Source organism: Tympanuchus pallidicinctus, unplaced genomic scaffold (assembly GCF_026119805.1).
Source record: "Tympanuchus pallidicinctus isolate F22 unplaced genomic scaffold, pur_lepc_1.0 scaffold3, whole genome shotgun sequence".
Classification (NCBI taxonomy): domain Eukaryota; kingdom Metazoa; phylum Chordata; class Aves; order Galliformes; family Phasianidae; genus Tympanuchus; species Tympanuchus pallidicinctus.
In genome coordinates this window covers 17,450,896-17,474,847 of record NW_026294747.1, presented here as the reverse complement: position 1 = coordinate 17,474,847, position 23,952 = coordinate 17,450,896, and the positions used below count along the sequence as shown (strand labels likewise).

General features: G+C 35.3%; 1 protein-coding gene across 6 annotated transcripts in view; it reads left to right on the top strand.

Annotated features, from left to right (window-relative positions):
- SHANK2 (SH3 and multiple ankyrin repeat domains 2) overlaps positions 1-23,952 on the top strand; it is a 334,008-nt gene that overhangs the window by 70,300 nt on the left and 239,756 nt on the right. For all 6 annotated transcript variants that reach the window (XM_052693113.1, XM_052693116.1, XM_052693111.1 and 3 more), the window contains one exon: positions 7,378-7,444. In XM_052693113.1, the coding sequence (XP_052549073.1) occupies positions 7,378-7,444 (67 nt within the window). The remainder of the gene's footprint in view (positions 1-7,377; positions 7,445-23,952) is intronic.

Below are 23,952 nucleotides of genomic sequence, written 5' to 3'. Positions count from 1 at the left end.
AAATTCCAGTATTCTTTTAATACTCTTTCTCTCTTGGAATAAAACTTTTTACAATTCTTACGTGTTTTCAGAAAAAAAGTTATCTTTATATACAAATGTAAAATTCTCATGGTAAAATGTACTTCTGACATATTTCTAATTATGTGTATTGTATCTGAACTTCAAAGCTGTTTACTTTTTATTAAAAGTTTTGGAGTGTAAATGTAAAGATGTATCTCCATAAGGTGAATATATATATCTTCTTGAGGTTGTGTTTCATGTCATCCATCTTAAGTGTAGTCGGGAGCGCTATTAGAAAAGAATATGGAATAGTGATATTAATAGCATATAGTACAAGAGTTTAGCTGTGTTGTATGATGAGGTGAACTAGAAAGCTTCATTTAATTTTATTTTGCCTCATAGCATCAAACTTAAGAGTCAACTGTAATTGATACAACTATAAAATATGGAATGGTGCTTTGCACTTTGAGCTTGGAAGGTAAAATATTGAATTCATGATTATTCAGCATATCTATTTTAGATTATATAGTTATTGCAACTGCATAGCATTCTCCAGCTGTTCAGAAAATAGAGTTTTTGCTCTATTTATTGAATTCTTAATGTCTTCTCTACTTGAAAATAGCTAAAGCTGTTATATTTTGCAAAGATAGTACAAAATAATATATTTCTAAAGGAAAATGATTTCTAGATATGTCTTTGTATTTATTGAATAAATTAACGTGTCTTAATTTTAAAAGCTCTCTTAAACTAGGCAAGAAACCAATAATGCTTGATAAGTACGTTTTTCTCCCACACCTATGGGAAAGAAATTCAGAATGCAGATTGCTTCATGCTTTTCCAAGCCAAACTCCATCTGTACCACTGAGGATAGTTTTAAAATCTACATGCTGCTCATATATGAGAGCAACTAATGCATATCAACTTAAGATTTCTTTCCAAGTCCACAGTGTGCTATGTGATTTTTCTGTCACTATTTATCAGGAATATAACCTCATTGTGCTATGTGCAGCACGGGCATGCACGCTCATACATGAGAGCAAGGGTTTCCAACTTTAGAACCTGAATTTAAGATTCTAACGTTGTTGTGGATGAATAATGGAATGGTGCACAGTGACAGTCTTCAAAGTGGCTTTAAACTCTAAAAGCCTTTACCTCTTCATTTCATTAGGGATAGCTTTTCTGTCAGGAGGACGTGATAGAAATACATTGATCTACATTTCCTTTTCAATGCCCAACAGTAAGCAACATTTTGACTTCATACTGAATTATAGAGGTATCATATCTGTGTCCAAAGATAGTGATTATAATGCAATGGTTTGGAGATCACTATGCTGTTGGATCTTTTTTTTTTCTCCTTCTTTTTTTTTTATTTTATATTTCAGGTACTTTCAATGAGTTGTTGTTATGCTTTTTTGTCCAGAAATTTGTTCATTAAAAATGGTAACATTTCGATTATATTTAATATGAAGAGATTAAGTCACAATTAAGAGACATGCAAGAGCTCCTCAAGCAGTCTCTTTGTTAAGAAGGTGATCCTAACAATTCCTTCCAAAGGTATTTGAGATAATTTCTCACTGGTCTCCGCTGTGAATCCTACTGCTTTGTCTTTAGTGGTATAATGATTTATAATTTTATGTCTAGTAAGTCTATGATTTGAGTGGAAGGCAATTTCTGGAGAACATTATTGCTGGATTGTATCATCTTCTCCTTCTAGTTCCACATGGAGATAGGAGAATGCAGTGTACGTAGACCTCAGAGTAGCTTTTATGTTGCATTTATTTCTCTTCCTTGTCTGAGTAAGAACTGAGACTGAGTAAAGTCTCTTTTTGTTCTGGGATGGAGCTATCTTCTGTAATGTACCGTGCCATACCTGAGCTCATTGCTATTTCAAGCTTTCTTGAAAGACTATCATTTAGTGAGCACTGCAGGATAGCAGAGACAATGCAAGGGTAAAATATCAGCTCTGAAAGAAAGAATAATGAAATGTTCTTTCATCAGGGAAGTGAAATTGTCTGGAAAAGAAGGGGAGAAAAGCAGGTGGGGAGTGCTATCTGTTTTATCATGAACTGCTTATTGTGAATTGCAGCTACAAATGTGCAGCACAAAAAGCCTCCTCCACTCTCCATTTAGGCAGAGCATTTTAAAGCTTTGTCTCACATGGTCTAAGATTTAAGCATGTGGGGAAGAAAGTGCAGCAGCCTTGACTGAGAGAGAAACATAAATGAAATGTGAGATGCTCTCCCTATTTCCATGTAGAAACTCTGTTGAAGTTCATTGGCTGGACATTAATAGGGGACAACTTCAGTTTCTCCTTTTTTTAAAATTCATTTCTTATTGTGGGGAGTAATTTGTTTCTAAGAGTAATAATGTAATATAGCTGTTGTGCTTGCCTTTCAGGGACTAACCTATTGCTGTAGGCGTAGGAGGCAATGTAACAACCTATAAAGCTCTAAAATTGTATTTGCTAACAGGCTACAAAGATCTTACTCTAATTTAATATAATCTCTACCTGTGATACACTTCAGGAGCAGAAGAAAACCAATTGTGAAAGGTTAGTGACAGGTAAAGCGTACATATAATTTCCAATTTCCCAAAAGGAACAAAGCACTGCGTGAATTAAAATCCAGAAAACCTAAATGCTTGAGGGTAAGTAATTGATATATTGACAGCTGCAGTTTCCATGCTGAAAAGAGAGCCTTTTGCGAGACAGTACTTGCTACAGTCTGAAAGCCTTTATGAATCTCTCTCATGCTGAAACCTGTATCTGGACATCTACCAGGCTCCAATAATGTAGACTTATTTGCCTTCTGCTTTGGGTGAGAAAGCACTGTACTTGAACTGCTTAGTTATGCTTTTCAGCTGGACATTCATTGTCACTGTGCTGGGATACTGCAGGAGCAGTCTTTCTGATTCTGGAGCCAATGCATAGTAAATACAGCCTTTAAAAACAGAGTAAAAGATTTACAGATTTGAGTGGAAATCATAGATTAATGACTTTTTGAGAAGATAACCAGACTTTATCAAGTTTTACAGAATAATTTCACAAAGGACATGAACCTGAAATATCATAAGACTGCTTTATATGCTGTTTTTTAAAGAGCTGCAATTTTTGAAGCTTCAGCATAATAGAATCTGTAGCTAGCCTCTAGCTGTAAAGTGCTAGCTCCAGCCTTTCACGGCAATATTTCATGTCTGGAAACATGCATGTGATGCATTTTGATGACTGGAATCCAATTCCTACTGGAATTGGGAGAGACTTTCACTATACTTCTGCTGCTGGTGCTGTTTTTTTTATTACTGCCAAGAAGAGATGTATTGTAACCCCAAAAAGAAAGACAAAGAAATCTTTCTTTCATGCAGTGACCTGTCAAGTTGAAATCTGACTGTATAATATCCCTGCAAGAGAAATATGGATATTTAACAACATGTAAATTATGAAATCACTCTATTATGTTTTATAAAGTACGTGAATATATACTTCTTTCTAAAATACAATGAAATTTAGTACAATCATAGAACTTCAATGAATTTCCACTTAAGTTTTCATGTTACTCAAAGGAAAAGTTGGACTGCTTCATTTTGTATTAAATTTGTACTGGTTGAAGCGCATTGTTCTGATCATATAAAGAATGCTCACTTGCCCTAATGCATTCACACTAATAACTTTGTCTGATCACACTGCTACTTTGGTTCAAGAAGAATTTTGGTGGAAAAGAGGCTACTGTGCTTCGTTTGCAACTGCAAAATCTGAATGAATATCATTTTATATATTTCAGATTTCTCTCTGACTCCACTTTCTCCCACACTCTTTACCCATCAAATTCAAGTGAAGCACATTGACGTTATGCCAAGAAATATTTGTACTTTTTTACTTGCTTTCTTTAGATCTTACCATACTTGCCTTCATTTTTGCTGTTGGAATTTTACATAATGTTTCTACTGATTTGAAGCAAATTGAATTAAAAGAGTTGATACCTTGTGCTTGCTGAATCTAGTGCTTGATTCAGAAACAATTCTCTGTCAAGCTGTCTTTCAGCTCTCTTTTTTCAAGTAATAAAACGTATTTGTCACTCGAACAACATGCTTTATTTGAGTTTTAAAATCTTTTTTGTATCAAACATTCTTTCATTTGAGTAACATGGCGGCTGTCTAGCAAGCTGCCTGTCACTGCTGAATTCCCTGCTTGAATTTTACATGCCAATTAGTGGTAATGCTGATGAAAGGTATTATTGCTCTTCTAACACTCTGTGATCTATATACAAATGTTGTTTTTATGAGGCAGACTGCAGAATAGAGGTTAAACAGGCAGGATTTGCATAGCTTCTCTGTTACTTTTATAGTGCCATTGACCAGGTTGAATGATAAGTTGCACTTTAAAACTAGCCACTGAGGGCTGGATTTGGATATATTATCAATGCTGAGAAGAATGGTTTTTTTTCATGACTAGTTCCTGGAATACAGTTGTTCTGACTAATGGTTAAAATATTAATAATGTTCAGATGAATAACTATCACTATTGATGATGAGGTGGCAGTGCTCCACCATATCCATCTAGCTCTATTTGAACTTACTGATCTCTGCAGACAATAGAGCATGCAGATATCTTATATATCTCAGTCAACTGCAGTCTAAATGAAGTGAGATTGATTAGAACCAGCATTATTGATTAATAACAATACATTCTGCTCACAAGAATCAAGTATTAAATCTAAAACATCTGAGAAGTGCCCAGAGCAAAATATTTCCTTATGTTTAATATCGTAATGAGAAATTACGTGATTATTACTGGTGAGTATGGTGCTAATCTATGTGCATCAATTACTTAAAAGACAAAAATTATTACATTGCATTTGCGATGCTCATAGCTGTCTACTGGAGATTATTTTAAAGCACAAATAAATATCTCTTGAGTACAACTGCTAGGAGCTGTGTAAATGTGGATCAGAGCTTCTGCTATCACATAAAGACACTTGAAATGAGAAAGAAACTTAATTACTGTCTTTAGCCCTTATGTTGGATAGAATTTCATAATGAAATAAGAAACAATTTGCCAAGGAAAAAAACATCCAAAAAGCATTAAAGAAGAAAAAGGAGGGAGGGACTTGGATTTAGGATGTAAACATGATAAATGCTATGTTCTGTTGCTTGTTTTAAGCTTTTCTTGATTGTTTGAAAAAGTCGTTCTGATACTGCATTATACTTAAAACATAGTGATTTCTTTGGAGGCATGGTTATATTTCCTAGCCCGTAAATTTTACAACCTGAACTGCATCAGCCTGTCTCTCCTTAAACCAACTGCTGCTTGCTTAAGACTGTGAGATAAGTCCGAGACTACTTCAGTGTATTTGAAAGCATTTTTTTTATATCTGGGTTATTCTGCAGGGATTTCCAGAAATGTTTTGTGAGTGATAACTTGTGGCATAAGGACTAATTCAATGAGAGTCTTAGGTGTAAATGCCTTAAAGTGAGCTCACCAGAAGGACTGTAGAGCAGAGAACGCGATAATCTATCAATTATTCCCATCTAGCTTTATTTAGGAGTTTTGTAATGAGTTCTCTTTTCTTAGACAGTTCACCATTCCTGCTGCGAATACTCATCACAGGACTGCACATTAATGAGACTTGTTCCAGTGTTCTAATAGGATATATAATAAGCCTAAGGCCTACACAAGATTCACTAATGCAGAAAGAGATACAGTGTATAAAATGAGGCATGCTGAATGAAAAGCGCAGAGAATTTGTATAATTTTTTTATTTTGAAATGAAGTAGATGTCCGAAATGTGGCTTATGATTTAAGCCTCCTCTAAGCTTACCATTTAAAACAGATTTGGAAACTCTTACCTACATAATAGTTGAGATTTTCTAACTGTATCTTGTCATGAGTGTATAAAGTCTTCATTTTTGACAGCTTCCATATTATTTTGTGTCTGTTAATAGTAAATAGAACTTACTCTTTAAGGAAATTTTCTGCAGTAAGAGAAGTATAACCTTAGACTTCTTACATTAAAAAATGTTACTTGTATTAATTGTACCTCATACACCTCTCTAAGAATATGTCATTCTTTTCATTACTCTTCATGTCTGATATTAGTTGAATGGTTCAGACCAGCTGACAATTTTTCTTGGTCGTCAACTCAGACTTTTCCCCTGATTTTAAATTATTCTTATGATTGACTGTAGCGCTGTATCCAAGGAAGTCCTTAAGTAAGATTTTTATTTTCTTTTTCCCAGCCTGCATTAGGGTTGGATATTTGGACAAATTCTTTCTCAGGAGTGGTAAGACACTGGAACAGGCTGCCTAGGGAAATGGTAGAGTCACCATCCCTGGAAGTGTTCAAGATATGTGTACATTTGGTGCTTAGTTGTGTCATTTAGTAGGTGTGGTGGTTGGTGATGGATTGACAGCTGGACTAGATGATCTTAGTAGTCTTCTCCAACCTTAATGATTCTATGATTCACTCTGTATATGCAGAAGCTCTGATGAGAAAAGTGAGCTGAGTGTATCACTTCTACCAGCATTAAGAAAGATGCAGTGACCCTGGGAGAAAAGAAAGCTTCAAAATAAGTGAAGGAAAGGGAGTTCATGGAGATTCGCAGTAAAACAGGAGAGGAAGAAGAGAGGAAATAGCAGTAGCATAAGCAAATCGTTCTTCCTATCCTGTGGAGATATTTCTCTTATTAAGATCATTTAGATGAGGACTTGCAATAGTCTGTCACACATCCACGTTTTACAATTAGAAAATAAATTAAAAAGATAATAATAATTTTTTCTACCAGAAGTGTAATTTAATAAACACTGTATTTACATATGCATAAGCTATTGAAGTTTCTCTTTTGTAGTCATCTTTGCTGTCTTAGTGATACCGGACTTATTGTAGTTTCGGGTACTTCTTTCCTGGTTATCCCACGTACACTGCAGTGCAGCTTCTGAATCAATGTTCAGTTAAGGAACAAGGAGGATCAATAAAGGGAAAATAATGTCTTAGTATCTCTCTCAGAACCTATGATTATACAATTCTCCAGACCAGTATAGCCCTGAGAGTACTGGGGATGCTGCTTTTGAATGCCACAACATGAAAAGCTCCACAGGTCATAGAGCAGTTGCCTGAGAGACACCCATGATCACAGCAACCTTATTTAATGGGCAACTGGGAGACTTGATCTGCTTTTTCACATAGATTGTAATATCATTTCATAATGTTGCTTCCACAATGCATTGTGTGCAACAATTGAAGAATGGAAGTAGAGATGTGCACGAAATAAACAATCAATTTTACAAAATGAAATGTCTGATGTTTATTAGAAGTATAACTTGCATGTTTTCTACTTAATGAATTATGACAAGATATTAATTTTAACTATTTTACAATCCTTCAGGTGGCTATAATAGCAGGAAATTTTGAGCTTGCTGAATATATCAAGAATCACAGGGAAGCTGATATTGGTAAGCAAAATATTTTAAAACACTGAAAATAAGCTATTCGTGTTTGAACCAAGATTTTACAAAAATGTTAAATATGATTTAATGTTAGATATGCCTATGAGGTACCCTGGTGATGGTGTTTCAGGGAGAATTTAAAAGTAACTTTCTTTTACATAATGCAGGTAGGAAAAAAAAAAGATGAAATGTTTTCAAAATATACTCAGAAAAAGAAAATTTGATAGGAAATGCAACAGTTGCAGATGTTTTGAGTATGAACGAGCCAGTTTCTAATGGATTAAATATACATGGTCATGCCCAGCAGAGCTAAATTGCTAGCTATTTTGAACTTTAGCATCAGGCTAAAGCAGTTCTCATGTGGGAATAATTGGTCAGAGGAAAATAAGGATGCTTTCCTGGAACTGTATACATATATGGCAAAAACTGTCTGTCCATGTCCATAAAAACTTTTCCTTTCACGGAGGTTGGTGTGTGAGACTGCATGAAGCCTACAGCTGTTCCAAATGACAGGCACTGAGGGCCCTCAAGATAAACCTTCAGGATTTTTAAAGATCTTTTCACTTAGTGAGTTCCGCCATTAAAATAAAGATAATTTAAATAAAGTGATTCCTTACACAGATTAATTAAAATACTTTAACTGAAACCAATTAAAGTCCCACAGAAAAATTGTTGCACTAAGAAAGGCATTTGTTCTGAAATAGAAGAGTCTGTATAGTTGCCTGCACTAATTTAACTCCATGATGTGTGTTCGTGACTTGTTAGTATTATTCTGAGCCAACTCAAACACAGTTCAGGTCTGAGAAAGTATTGCTCTACATTAAAGTCTCTCTTCCCTTTCCCTTCCCAGTTGCCCGTGCTCTGTAGGGATATATTTGAAAATTCATCATATGAAATTTATTATCACTGTGATACTTTTAATTCCTTATAGTATGCATTGAGATAACTCAGGAAATTTTGTGGAAGTTTTGCATAAGTGTCTTGTTTCTGCGGTTCATTGCAAGCTTGGAAGGCTTTTTCCAGACAAGTAGGATAGCTCCGTTCCATATATCTTCTTCCTTCTGTCTTTATAAATAGTTTGACGTAAAAAATTAACATAAAAATGAACCAGCTATGCCTAATGCAGTGAACATCTTGTTTATATTTACATATGATTAGTGGTTTTAGAACTTTGTGAAGATCTTGAAATAAACGGAAATGATTGGTTAGATTCAAATGGTCCCATTTGTTTCTGCTGTGCTAGTTCTTGGTACTTTGACTTGCCTATACAGCCAGTGCAGAACAAGTACTGCAAATAGTGCACAATATTATGTTTTATGTCTTCCTGTTTTTTTTTTTTTTTTTTTTTTTCTCTTAAAAATAGTTAAGTACAATAAAATTAAAAAATCTAACGACGGAATTAATTGCTCCAGTTTCAATATGAGAAATTGTAAAATTTAAGTAATGCTTACATTGCTCCTATTGACAGTAGACTTTAAGATGGTTTGCATGAAACCATACTGACCTTGATGTTGTTATTTTTCTGACTTCAGTTTTGTGCTATTTTTCCTTTCCTCTGATTGATGCCATTTCTGAGTTACTATACAAGAGAGATTGTAATATAGTTAAATATCAGATGGATGAAATTCAGTTCAGAAAAAAAAAATGAGTCACATGACTCATGTGTTAACAGAGTTTAATGTTCATGACTAAACTCACTTTGTGATTTCTATTAAATAAAAAAAAAAGCTTCTATGAGAAGCTTCTCCTGATTTTTCCCATGCCTTCACTTTCCTAATGAAAAATGGAAATACTGGTTCTTTTGTCACTCACTTTTTTTCAATTTGTTTATTGATTGTGTATGATATTTAAATTAGTAGGTTTGTCCTAAAGAGCAAGCATTAGTTCATGCTGTTTCTCTCTACTGATTTGATTTAGTCAGATATCATCCCTTAAGATTTATTACCTGAAAAAATACTAAATAAAATAAAAGAAACACCAGTAAACATCAAAACGTCTAGTGTTTTTGGTTTTTTTTTTTAATTTAAAGATAAATAGAAGAATCAAAGAACAGTGTCCTGAGCAGAAAAGCTGACAGCTATTGTGGTGATGAATATGCAGTATCATGTCAGCATTTAAACTTCAACAGCTTGACTTTTACGTATCTTACTTGCCTTTATTCTTTATTTATTCCTGTAGTTTTGGATCTATTCTAAAATAAATCCTTTGATTAATGCACCTTCTCTGAGCACAGAAGCAACAAAGTGGGAACTAATAGCAAAGAGCTAGAGAACTATCTTCAAGAAGAAAAGACAATGAATAATATGAAGTACCTTGAGAAACTTTTCATCTTCATCTCTCAGAGTATTTTGGATTAGTTATTGAACTCTGACATTGAACCAGTTCATTAAACCTTGCTGTTATTATTTTAGGTCCATTTAACAGTCAACAAGTTACAGCTTTGGGAAATTCTTTGGAATATATGCAACTTTGGTAGGTCTCCTTTGCCTGTGGAAGTTTTAGCAGGTAGATGATGAGGTGTTCAAACATTTAACAGTAAACTTGCCAGCGATGTTCATGATTATTCACAATAGCTGTCATTCACAGGAGGGGTTAGTGATGCATCAGAGAAGAAACTCTGCATTGCTCTTGGAAGATTTTTGATACAATATTTTAACTTTTTGCAATCTCCTTTCAATGTCTTTCCATGTAGTTACTTTATAAATGGAAGTCTAATATGTGCCTAAGTAGTAGAAATGACAATAATATTTTTTCAGAAAAATCTACCTACTTTCCTAGGTATGTCATCTTAACTGTGGGAAAATTTTAATTGATGAGCATGACTGGAGGCTGGACCTAACTTTGCAGTTTCAAGAGCAGTATTTTAGTCTGGCAATAGAAAAGAGTTTTTACATTTCTCAAGCTAATGCATCTAATATGAAAAATATTGTATTGAAATCTCTAATCTTAAACAATGAAGACTTCATTATCAGCGTCCATCTGTTTTGGTACGTGCTAATTAACTTTATTCTTTGATAAATTTATTGTCCCAAACTACTGCAGTAGGAAGTCATTTGTACTTTCAATGCAGAAGGTATTGTGTGGGTGTCTTCCAGTTTCTCAGTAGTCACAAAGCTGTTTCGAGTAATGTAGCCAAAACGGCAATTATAAGGATGTTACAGCAGTAATGTAATGCTTATGATTCATGGTCCTGTGCCGTGTGTTGCCATGAATGAGCTGCTTCCGTGGCACAGATCATATCTCAGTCTTTCCACAGGAGGACATCACTGCCTGTGCAGTAACGGGAGGTGGCTGCAGTATGCCAGCAGCAACAGCACTGCACCTCCTAGCGGTAGTCTGTGAGAACTCTACGTAAATATATTTGCATGCTTAAGTGCTCGGTGTATTATTACTCATTAGACATTCAACCTTTGCCTGCCAGATATATCTTCATTGGCTTTTAGAGTAGGTTACGTTTTATGCCAAACACAAAGTCTAGAATTACTCAGTTAAGAGGAGACTGATCTCATGGAAGCCTTTTTTTTTTCTCTTGCCTGGATTGATAACAAACTGTAGTGCTATGACTGTCTTTATTGTTGAAGATGTTGGAGAAGTTGCACAAGTGGAAAACTATCTAGGTATTCTCTAACAGTAGAAAATAATTTAGAGCAGAACTGTTCAGCAGAACTGAGAGTTCAGAAGTTTCTATGGATCGATTCCCACAGAGAATGCTCTTTTTTATTTAATTACGAAGCACTTATATCAGACAAATTTGTTGAAATAATGAAAAAATAGGCAAATATGAGATAAGCTTTTCTGCAGTAACTGCAATACTTGACACTACGCTGTAAAAAGAAAATTTAATAATGCCTATTTTAGAGCCATAAAAGGCAAAAATGGTGACCTGTGTTACTAAAGTATGTGATGTCAGACTCAAAGAGAAGAATGTTCTTCTAGAGTGTGTGGTGGCTGTTTGCGTTACTCAGATGTTGCCAGAGTAAGTATCTACCTAGTGCTGTGAAAACAAGACAGGAGATTTTGCCAGGAAATTCTTAGCTGCATAAAATTGTCCTATAGAGGCTGTTCAGTTGAATAGGCAAAGGGTGTTTTGAGACCTACAGGATCTTTTAGGATTTCATAACTGCCAGGAGAGGTTAGAGCTCATGGTTGAAGAGCACATGCCTGGATTGCCCTCTTTGTAATTTCTTTAGTCTGGAGAAAGCCTGCTGCCCATCACAGCCTTGGTGAAGCCCTCTAGTTCTTGGTAGATTTAGTGGATGAAACTTGTAATGAATTGAGGGATTAAGCCACGGAAGACTCAGAGACTCAGAATCCAAACCCACTTACTATGTTCATAACTCTGATTTACAGCACATTAAACGTTCTGACAAAGTTGCACTTTAATTTCTTATATTCCTTTTTGGATCTAAGCCCTCATGCCTCCCAGCAAACTTGAGTTTTGAGAAAAAGATTTACAAATAATTCCTGGCACTTAGTACAGTAGAAGACACCACGCTGTCATTAACAGGAGAAGTTCACACCAGTTTTATCTGAAAGGAATGGTGCTTTTTGTAAGACCAAATCATATCTAAAAGATAGAGTATTCAGGGCAGAGAAAAAAAGTGTCAGTAAGAGATTAAAAAATGGATCCAGATTTCACTGTATTTATTTATTTAATGGTATACTAAATATCAGGGAATCCCTTTTGCTTTCTTGACAGATGTTCAAAAGGTAAATGGAAATTGCCCTATCATTTTTAAAGTAACTCTATTGGAAACAAAATAAATTGATATTTTTCATAAAGCAAGAAAAACCTATAATCAAATGGTACTTAACTTGTTTTACAGACAGTATGAAAGACTAGCATAGCCTTTCAGATAATTTCAATTCATCATGTCCCTAACTTAGTCATTTAAGGAATAGTAACAACATCAAAGCAGCTTATTCTAATTATCACTAATTACGAGAGTCTTTAGAACCCAGAACTACCTTGCAGCTTTTAGACTATTGCTCCATCTTCTTGTCTGCGCTGAGGAAGATGTTACCCATAGCCCTGCTGGGTACAGTTACACATCACTTTAAAGTAACCACACCCCTTTGCAAACTTAAAAATAATAAATAGTTTCTGTACATTTATAATTCATTTATCTTCATGTATTTATTTATTGCAAACTAAGAGAAAGTAATGGATTAGAAAATGTGAGGAATAGAAAAGTTAATCCCTGTTTGTTTTCATCCAGCCTGCAGCTGTCTGTGAGTAAATGAGCACAGCAGATTTAGGAAGATTTTGCTATACAGAATTTACTATGGCTTCTATAGGATGGAGGTACAAAACACAATCACATATGTAAGAATATTGAAGCTTTCATTAGATACAGATATGGAGATCTTAAGTGTGTTTCAAGTTGATAATCCTTTGACTTGGATAACCTATTTTTAAATCTGTCTTTTGCCTTGGTTCTTTGTGATGAGATGAATTTTCACATGGATTAAATGACATGGGTTGTTCTTCTTCAAGTGAACAAGGTTTGTTTTATATTGCGCATCTTGTCCTTCAGCAGCTTGGAAGCTAGAAGCAATAGAGGAATCTTTTGCTTTATTTTTGTTCGCTTTTGCTTTTGAAAAATGAAACATATTGAGCTGATGTGTGAGTTTTTGGTAGTTGATTAGCAGACTAACTAATACTTGGATACTGTTGCTAGGCTTCAAGTCAGTATTCCTCTATAATTATGCAGAGATATGTGTATGTGATGGTTTGTCTGTGCTTTCACATGGATTTTCTTTTTAAATATTGAAAGTCTGCTAATACAGTAGGCTTATAATTTAAAATATATGTATTCCACACAAGGCAATTGCTTTCATGTAAAACATTTTTCAAACATAAGTATTTATTTTTATAGGAATTGTGACTGTACGTAGCTTAAGAAAAATGCATTTTATTGTAGAAGCATAACAGGTCTTTTAAAAGACAAAAATACAAGTAGGTTTTTGGTAAAACTGCTTTTTTGGCCCATTTTCTTAGATCAGAGTAATTGAGGTCAGCATTCTTGATTTCTTTTTTTCCAGCTGAAAATGTTTTTCTTAAATGCTAGCCAGCATGATGAATATTCTGCTTTTTTATGTTTTTATTTTGATTTTGAGAACCTTTTTAGAACTTCTGATTTTCATAAATCAGATGTCTGCAAAATACCTCTCACATTAAGAGAAATCATACCAAGAAAGATAAAAGCAGAAACAAGAAAGGGCAGTAAATCAAAAGACTTAAAAAATCTACAAACTGTCAGCAGCACACTACGACTAGTTCTAATTTTAGCTCATGTTACTTAATAGAAGAAAAAGGGACACAAGCGTGTATTACAGCCCTGTATATTTGTTATTTGAAGAGAAGTAACATTAACCTGTTTCATATGCTATTGGGTATTTTAACACAGAAAGGGGATTAATATTAGTGTAATCAGGATAGCAGTGGTACTGAGATCCTCATTACCCACATTTAAAATTCTTATTTTGGGTGGACTGCCAAATTCCTGTAATGCTGTGTTTGCCTTTGTAGTTTATTTTAAATAGTAGTCTTAATTTTAATATCTAGTAATTAAATTAATAATATTCCTCATGTCCATAGGAAGATTTTTTGACCTTAATCACTTCTGATATCAGTTTCACCAAACAAACAGTAAATGGTGTGGAAATAAATTTGTTGCTATTATTTATCTTTTTTTTTTTCAAAGAGTTACAAGAAATGGAATGTCATATGCTCAGTCTTGGTTATGCAGGAGCAAACAAATTGGAAAACTGGGAATTGTTATCTCTTAATGTAATTACATACTGAAATGTAGGACAGAGCTTGAAAAACTTACAGTAATTTTCTTTTTCCCTTTGATCGCAGGTAAATTGTTTTCTGCATATATATTAGCACAAAATAGTGCCGTAGTTGTTTAGTTTTATTTCAAAGTTTAAACCTCATTTTCAGAAGCGGATTGTTCTTTTTGGCTTTTGAACTTCAGTGCAGTTCTGTGCATATTAGCATATTTGTTGCTTTTATGGGCTTTGTAGATCAGAGCTTCTAAACTGTCTGATACGAAATTGCAGCCAAAGCAGAGTATTGTAGATTGCTATTATTACTTGGTCATAGGCTGTGATTTTTGAGGCTTCCTCTTAAGTTCTGAGCAGGAAGGGAGAGCAATGATATGGAACAGTTAATGTAAGTACTGTAGGTTTCAGAATGCTGTGTTCTGGTTTTGCAAACTGCTCCATAGTCTGTCCTTCCTACATATCTGTTAGGGAATAATTGCTACAGCTGCTCCTCTTAGAGTTATTTGAGATTGAGGAAGAAGAGCCCTGTATTTGAGCAGAAAAACTATCAGAAGAATATCAAGCTATCTTGAATACTGATAGTGTCAACAGTTTTCTTTTCATGCAAGAGCTTTGTGGTTTGAACAGTGAGTGATGGTCACACAGTGCTGGCTGACTTATCTGCATCTTCCCTTGTGGAGAAGTCAGGAAGGATAGCACAGGAAGGATGGATAGAAAGAGGGGGTTCAAATTTGGGTCTTCTCCCATTTGTTATGCTCAGACCCAAGTACTTGGAAGTATATTCCCCCAGACTGGCTTCTAGCTGGCTCCTAGTCTGCCAGCCTCCTGATTAGGAGAAATGCTGCTCGCCTTCTCTGCTCCCGCCAGGTTGGTGTCAGCAGTTTGGAAATTGTGGCTTTTTATTTATTTATTTATTTATTTATTTATTTATTATTATTTAACATACCTGCATGTGCTTCATTATGGAGCAGAATCCTTTCTCCAACAGTGGTTTTTTGATGTTGCTTTTTAAAACCCTTCACTGGTTTGAAGCTTCTGAAGTAGTGTAGCCAGAAATAAAATCATAGTTTATATGAAGGACTAATGCAAACTGATGAATTAAAAATCAAGACAAATAGTATTGATAATATCATGTTAGGGGAAAAAAAAGCAAAAAAAGCCTTTAAACATAATGAAAAGGAAAAATGATTTGAGAATATGCCAGGTATAATTGTATAATTGTTCTGTCTGGAGATAAAAGAGGAATGTATTTTTGGATATCAAGCATTACCAAATGGACAAGAGTTAATTTCTTTTTTAAGAAAGAGTAGTACTCGAGTAATCAAGTAGTAGAACAATTCTTATGAAATACATTAAAGGATAATTTCATTGAGGTAAAATAACAGGTCAAGGATCATGTTAGAAGAAGACAGCAATACAAAAACCCCAGAGCTCTCAAATGCTGAAATTTTCAACTAATGTTTCCAAACTTGAAGTTACAGTTCTGTTTTCACTAAAATGCAGAACTAATTTGATGTACTTGGCTGAATTGTTCCAGCTCATGGCCAGATCTTGTGCAAAGTCCTTACAGCTCCTCTTGGAGGCACTAGAAGAGGAAAGTGGGCAACCTGTCCCTTGGGAACCCACCTTTCCCAGACACTCTTCGGGATAAAAATGGGCGTCTTATCCTGCCCTGGAATGCCTTTGGGGGCAAGGCCAGAGTATGTCAAATCAAGGCTAGAGAATTTAAGAAGAAGGTATTTTTGAGTTCATATGGGATGTGAAATTTGTTCAGTGATTTCTGACTGAATTTTATAGATCACAGATTCTAAAGCTGAAAGAAGTTTAATGTGATCGTGCAATCTGATCTTCTCCATAGTACAGATTACAGCATTTGTATTAGCTAATTCCTGCATTAACTGAATTATAACTAAAAAAAAAACCCTATTTTGTCTTGTCTAAAACCTGTAATAATGAATAATGGAAAATTGGATCTGAATCTTGCTATCTAATACTTTTGAATCCATTTGTGAATTGTTCTGATTTTTCCTAAAGAATATTCCTGTGCTTCCTACAGTATATAGAGCAAAACAACTCACTAAGCATTTGTATGAGCATAGTGATTGGCAAGGATGTTATTTTTCTTTTCAAATGGTTCAAATAACTGTTTCAAGCTTTACTTTTCAGTAACTGAAAATGTCTTCCATATTGAACAGATTCAGTCCCCTACAGTGACTTGGAGCTCCTCTTTCTATTATGCTAAATTTATGTAACTTCACCAACATTTCAGTAAAGCATACAGCTTTTCTTCCAAACTAGATTATTTATCAAAATTAAGTTCCCGTTATGTTTTCCATTCCATGTACAATGGTTTGGCAATTTGCTTTAAGAACCTAGGCTTCACTGAAGAAATTTATTTTAATATATTATGAACAATCTGATTTTAATATCGTGTTATTAATGTCAGAATTTCAGGGAAAATTGATCTCGTACTATACAATCTCTTTAAAAGGAAGAGAAGACCATTTGTTGTCAAATTACAGATGAGGCTTGATAAAGGGATAGGCTTTGAAGCATGCTGCTTCATAATGAGTGTAATATTTCACACTGCATTTCACACTGCTCACAATATTTCTCACTGTTGCTGTTACTCTGTTTATATCTCAATCTCATAGGCTGGTGTTCCTGTGTCTATGTTGACAGCCTTCTCTTTGGAGTTCTCAACAAGCTATATCTTTTTGCAGTCAAGTTTTTGTCATACTATGGAAAATACCTTCTGAGTAAATGCTTCCTGAATATTTAAGCTAGATCTTTTTAGGGATCTCAAGACAGTTGAAACTACTTGAACTTTTTCTGACATTCCACATCTTTTTTAATGAGATGATGTTTGAAAATATTTTTCTTTTTTGTTTTTTTTTTCATTGCCAGATATTCTCTTCTTTGACAAAAATGAATAAACAGAGAAAATGTTTTGCAGTCCTGAAGACTGCTAATTCAGTAGGATGCCTTGTTTTGTCTGGTTTACTGGTTTCCTTATTTCTCTTTAGTAACACATGGTAGTCCTAAAGAACATGTATATTATTTCTTGCCCTAACTTTGTTATTAAGTTTGTAAGGGAAATTGTTTTTGTGCTACCTCGCTTTTTGTGTTTTCAGGATTAGTTGAAAATATAAATAATTTCATAACATAATAATATGCAACAGAATTTATGGATGGCCCTCATTGAAGGGTGTCAATTTTTAATTGTTCCAATTTAACCAATTAGACATAAGGTTTTATTTCCTAGGCTATTTCTCTCTGTGTTTCATTGTGAATGTATGTATAGATTTGAATAGAAATAATTTAGCCAGTTAGGGAATAAGCTTGTTGATGTAATTTTGAGCAGCACTTCTTTTTGCTTATTCCCTGATACTTGACCAGACATCTTCCATTTGGATAATCTCCTACAGTCTGCCTGGGGCAGTGTAGTTTACATGCACTGCATAGCCTGGGAAACATGCTGATATGCAGCAAGATTGTTTCTCAGGGAATCTCTAAGCTGTTAATTTTTTCGTAACTTCTTATGTGTGTCCTGCCAATTACATGATCAGCTTTTAAAGTTAAAAGACTATTTTCTGCACCATCTTCTACATAATGTTGCTGAAATAATTGTTCAGTCAATTATGATACAATCTTAACTCAGAAAAGCTTGCAAGAGTGTGAGAAAGCATCTGTTATTGGATGCAGTCCGTGTTGAATGAAAGCAAAACAAGATTTATTAGATTGAAGAGGCAGGAAGAGATGACAACCTTACAATTGCATTATTTATGTAAGTGAAAGGGTATGTCTACTTTGTTTTTATTTATATATTTCTGGTAATTCCAGTACATTAGGACTTCAGTACATTAGCCTACTTAGTGGGACTCTGGTACAAAACCAACTATCATTGTAGCTGTTTCTTTCTCAGAAACAAGAAAACTGAAAGCTGACTGGCCTTATTTCCTCTTAACATGTCTTCTCTTATGAAAAAGATAATATTTGATAAGTTTTCTTTCTTTATGCATAATCTTTTGTATTATAACATTTTCTGTTTGGTAAACTGGCTCTTACATCTCTTTAGAATATCATAGAATCATAGAATCATCAGAGTTGGAAGGGACCTTTAAAGGTCATCTAGTCCAACTCCCCTGCAGTGAACAGGGACATCCATAGCTAGATCAGGTTGCTCAGAGCCTGGTCCAGCCTATCTGCAGTAGTGAAATTAAACATGACCTCTGTGTTTTCACTTTTAAATGTACCTTGTCAAATGTATAATTTAACATCATTTATTTATCCTGAAAAAATTATTTGTTGCTGCTGAAAAACCCTTCCAAGTGTAGATCACCAGCCTGCTGATTTGTCCTTTGAATCTCTCATTCCCTTTTAATTTTTTTCTAATCTAACATCCAGCCACCACTACTTCCAGCATTTCTGGGAGTACAGGCACGGTCCTGACCTCAGGAAGAGGTCAAGCAGACTGAAATCATTGTTTTTGTATATGCTATGTGTCACATAGATGGGAGCCTCCACAGCCCCCATCCCACCAAAGCGTGTTATATGTCATGCATTACACTCTGATCCCAGCTCACTGTCTTTCTCCCTGCCTTTAAAAGGAGGTACTCCCTCCTATTTCTCCATGTAACAGTTGTCCAGACTGCTGAGGTTATATGATGCAAGAAATCAAGAGGCTACAAGTCCGTAGTATTTTTTTGTGTTAGCTTGAATTTATCTTTTGAGGGTTTAGCTTTTTATTTCGGGTCAAAGCATGGCTTATCTTGCCAGAATCATTAACACTCTTGAGAGTGCCAGGTGCTAAAGAGCTCTATTTTTGCTATGCATATCAAGTGTGTCTAGTTTCTTGTGGCCTATTTTTACATATTTCTTCTTCTATGACTAGGAAAAGCCAGGATGGAGAACAAATGAATGACAATAGCCAAAGAAAATGGCTGTGATATTATTATGGGAAAATATAGGGGAGGATATATTTGTGAGTTTCTGTTACTGAGAGGTCAGGGAATTAAAATTGAAGAAAACAGTGAGTATGAAAACAAAATAAAAAGCATAATAGCAATATTTCAGGAGAGGATTGACTATTTCAAAATAATTCTCTGGAAAATGTTTTTAGGTCTTTGAATAAAGATTCTACGACAGTAGCAGCTAAAAATTTTTCTCAGTTATTCATCAGTATTCCAGGGTGTCTTTATTTATCATTCAGTGTTAAGCAGTTATCTGTGCAAAGGGAGGAGATACTCTCCCAGGAGGAGGAGTCATACATTGTAACAGAGAGGGGAGCCTAGGTCAGGAGAACTGTATCTTAAAAATGAACCAATAGCTAGGGAACTGGCAGGGAGGAAAGCACTACTTCTTTGTGCATAAACCACCAGGTAGCACAGGAAATCTGGTATTGACCTGGGAAGGGCTGGAAGTCTGCTATGCAATAGTTTATATACGTATGATATTCATGGAATGAAAACCAGCTGAGAACTACTTGTGCTGACTTGGTGTATAGCAGCACAGCAACTTATTCCCTCATAGCTCTGAAAAAATTCCTTGGACTAAGCTAATCAGACCATTTTAGTATTCTCTGGAGATCTCTTGGACTTTTGGACACTCATCTTGTCCCCCGAGTTCTCTCTAGACAATATATACCTGTATGGTAACTGTTGAGTCACAGCCTGAACCACTGATTGAGCACCTGGGGAAAGGACCCAGTCAGCCCAGGGAGCACAGGTGAAGGCAGTTCAGCTGTGTGACCAGAAAGGGTGGAGCCTGACTGCACCTCTCTTAGACCTCATTTAAGAGCTGACTGCAAGTGGGGAAGGATCTCTGCTTGGAGTTCTGTCCTTGGTGAAGCTTTCCCCTGCAAATCTGGCATCTTCTGATACAGGTGAGCAATCTTCCTTTATAGCGCCTTTCTGCTGCACCAGTCCCTCCATCATTGCATCTTTGTTGTAGTACCTTTCTCACTGTGTTGCTCTTTCCAGTTGCTACAATACCTAATGTTGTGGTTGAGAACTGGGCACCTAAGGCATGGCTCCCTATGTACCTCAGTATTGTATGTGTATATTTTTTCCCCTAACCCCCTCAATTTCAGGTATTTCTATGTCATTTGTATGTAAGCAGGAGCTTTGACATTGCTTACACTCAAAGGCAAAGAACCTTGTGTTTAGCCGTGTTTAATACCAGAGAATTTCCAAGTAAGTGCATTAGGCTAGCTTAGCTTAGTGCTGTGTTATCATAATGATACATCGGAGGTCTGTCTCAAGAAATGATTAGAATGAGTTCACCTGCCTGTTCCAGATTTGTCTGGGTCATCAGTTTGTTCTCTACTACAACATGCAGAGCATTTTCTTCAACACTGCTACCAAGTAATTCATATCCCACATTGGATTTGTTTAACTGCGAATTCCAGCTATAATATTTTTTAATTTTTCTTTTAACTGAATGGCATCTTGGCTGATTGAGATCAATTATCTATTTAATTATGATTCTTTCCATCATTTCACCTTTCCTCATTGTGCTTTTGTTTTTGTCAGGGCAGGCTTCTTTCCTGCTCTCTCAAGAGTGGTACCTTGGTGCGCTTTCAAGGTTTTCTTCCTTGGCTGCTTAACTCCTATTCCCATAAAAGATACAACCTTTTCCCGTGTTTGAGGAGCTTGCTAAGATTTCTGCTAGCTGACTTGTCCTTTGCCTTACAAATTTTGAATGAAACTGTAAGCTTTTTGAAATCAGGAGTATAACTTCTTTGCTGCTCATTCCAAAAGAGAGTAAGGCTGAATTTCAGCCCTGAATAGGGTAATCTCCTGCATGTTCTCAGAATTTGGTTGATATGAAGTTAAAACTCTGTTTATGTTTATTGTGAGTGACAAATCTCAGAAAATGGCAGAAAAGTGTTATATGAAATATTTGAGTCTGAGTGTTGTGAGTGCTGTGGTATCTTAAATGTTGTGTTGCAGATACTGGCTGAGATTACCTGTGTTATAATACCATTGTCTGCTAGCAATGAATTGAATAGTTTGACCATCCTCCGAGAGAAGATTACATTAGGAGAAATAAGGAATTACGGTCACTTGTAGAATATGTTGTTCATTTTACATTGGATGCATGGACTTTTATGTTTTAGAAGTCCTGTGATGTATGTTTTGGAGCTCAGTAATTAAGAATAGCTAAGGACATCCCAGGAGTTTGGTGACGTCCTTCCTTTATATTCTGTTCTTAGGACAGAGTGTTTTTTTTTCTTTTGACCCATTAGCTTAACAATATATATTCAGCCATCTTAGTGAGCGATGGATGCACTATCTTGCCTGTGAAGACAACCAAAAGAGACAGCAAAATGTAAGAACTAATCTAACACTGTTTATTTCAATTAAATAAAAGCAAACTTGCATCAGTTGAATTACTAAAACAGAAAATACTTTGGACATTATGGCACAGAACTGTATTTTTCTCATTGTCATAAGCAATGCGCTGTGTGGTAATCATTCTTTTTCAAGCTAACTGAAATGTATTGAAAAGAACAATGAAATACAAGGTTTTACAAGGCATATTTTGAGATTCAGTTATATACCCATTTGTAAATGTTACAGAATCAGGGTGATGTTATTCTGAAGATGTCCATCATTTATTCAGCAAAATAAAAAGAGTGTAAGAAAAAGGTCTTTCTTTGCTTGAGAACCTCAAAATGGAAGACACTGAAAGAATCTGATGCATTAGAATATCTAAGATTCATTCACATTGAGACAAACTCCAATCGTTAAGTTGATGTAATGTTTATTGAATCACTTTTTTTTTTTTTGACTTCTGGGCATGTTTTAAGTGCAAAAATCTATTGAAATAAACTTTTTGTTTTAGTAGCTTGATTGTGTACAATGATAGTACATGCATTTTTCCTACTCTTGTTGGATGGTGAAAGGGTTATCATCTTATTTATTGGCAAATATTAAAGTTTGGGCCAGTTTACCTCCAAAACTAGTGAAGGTTTCTCTACGCAAGCCTGTGAGGAAGTTTTTTTATTTATGAAGTGAGAGAAGGTCTAGTAGAGTCAAAATTCCAGTGGGTTAACCGTGCTTTTGATCTTTCTGTGGAATACTGGTGTTACATTAGGAAGTACACTTCAAAAGTGATTTCTTGGCAAACATGAATTACTCAATTGAACGTAATTCTTTATCTATCTGAACATTCATGGTGGAGTACTTAATAGAAATTTTTTTAATCATACCCTGGCAATAAATGTGGTCAGAGCTTAACATCGTTTTGTTTTTTTTCCTCATTAACTGTGTTTTCCTATTTAAAAAAAAAAAAAAAAAAAAAGAAATCCACCAACAATATAAATCTAAGGGTTATCCCCCCTTTGAAGGCTGTTCTTTTCCACTGTGCAGAACTGCAACCCAGAAGCATGGAGGAAGGCCTGTTATTGCAAAGGCTGGGGCTGGGCAGCAGTGCTGAGCACAGAGGGCCTGTGGTGGGGATGTGTGGGTTGCCATGACGGCAGCTCACTGCTCCAAATGATGAGACGCTGCATCTCCAGAATGACAGTGACCACCTGCCTGCAGCAGAGACCTGGGATTTTCTGTGTCCTGGGCACTGTCCTTTTTGTGAAGCTGTTTGTGTTTCTGTTCTCCAGCCATGGCTGCTTCTAAATAATCCCCAGTAGGAGTTTATTCTGAGCCAGCTGATGAGGGAAATTTTCGCGTCTAAACTCCGTTATGCAAGTAACAGATCGTGTTCTGCGTTAAAGAAGTGTAAATCTTGATGCAATCCACATAATTTATTACGGATTTAGTCTAGTGCCTTATCTCAGGGTGTGTTCGAGTTTCTGCTTTGAGAAGGAAAAAGACAATCTACTAAGTCTGTTGCTGGCAGCAAGTGAACCACAGCCGATGCAATCTAGAGAATATCTATGTTCTTTGCAGATTAAAAAAAAAAAAAAAAAAATCTGCTTCTCTTTGGGTTTACATTTTTCATCTAGGTGGAAAAAATATGGAGTATGTTGGAAGAAAAGGGTTGTTCAAGACCAAAGAATTCCCATCTTGTTACATGTAGCATTTGGTACATGTTCTTGATAAATGAAGTGTAGTGTACTTTTGATATCCAAACAACCCAGATGTTTTTACTGATACAGTGCTGTATGCAGATTAAAATCTAAAATCATTTGATTAATACTAGGTTCATGTGTGGTAGTAGTTATGCTGATTTCTGAAAAAGTAAGTTAAAATGACGTAAGCTTTGAATATAGCTTTTATAGATTACACTAGCATATGGCTGAGACACTGTTACCATCCCTATCACAACAGGCTCTAATTTTAGAATGTCCTTTATTGGTTACAGCTAAGTTGTTTTCTTTTTTCATTTTGAGAAAAGTAAAGGGTGTTTGGTTTTTTTTGTGGTTTTTTTTTGAGATGTTTTAAAAATCATGCTCAAATCCATTGAGCTTTGTGGTAGCACAAAAGAAATAGGGGAACAGTGAGTCATTAAAGTAGATGCTCTAGAAGATTGGATTCTGTGATTCTGGTTGAATCGTTTCCAAGCACTAAGGAAAAGTCAACCCAGTATCATATTGTGTTAAAGAAGTCTCAGAATTTTGGCAAGATTTTGCTGCTGGATTTTTTTCTTTTCTTCTTGGTAAATACTTCAAAAATTTGACTTTGGCAATACCAAAGTGATTCATGCTACATAAGAGGTGCCAAGGAAGGACTGCATAAGTTGGGCATACTGATATTGGGAGG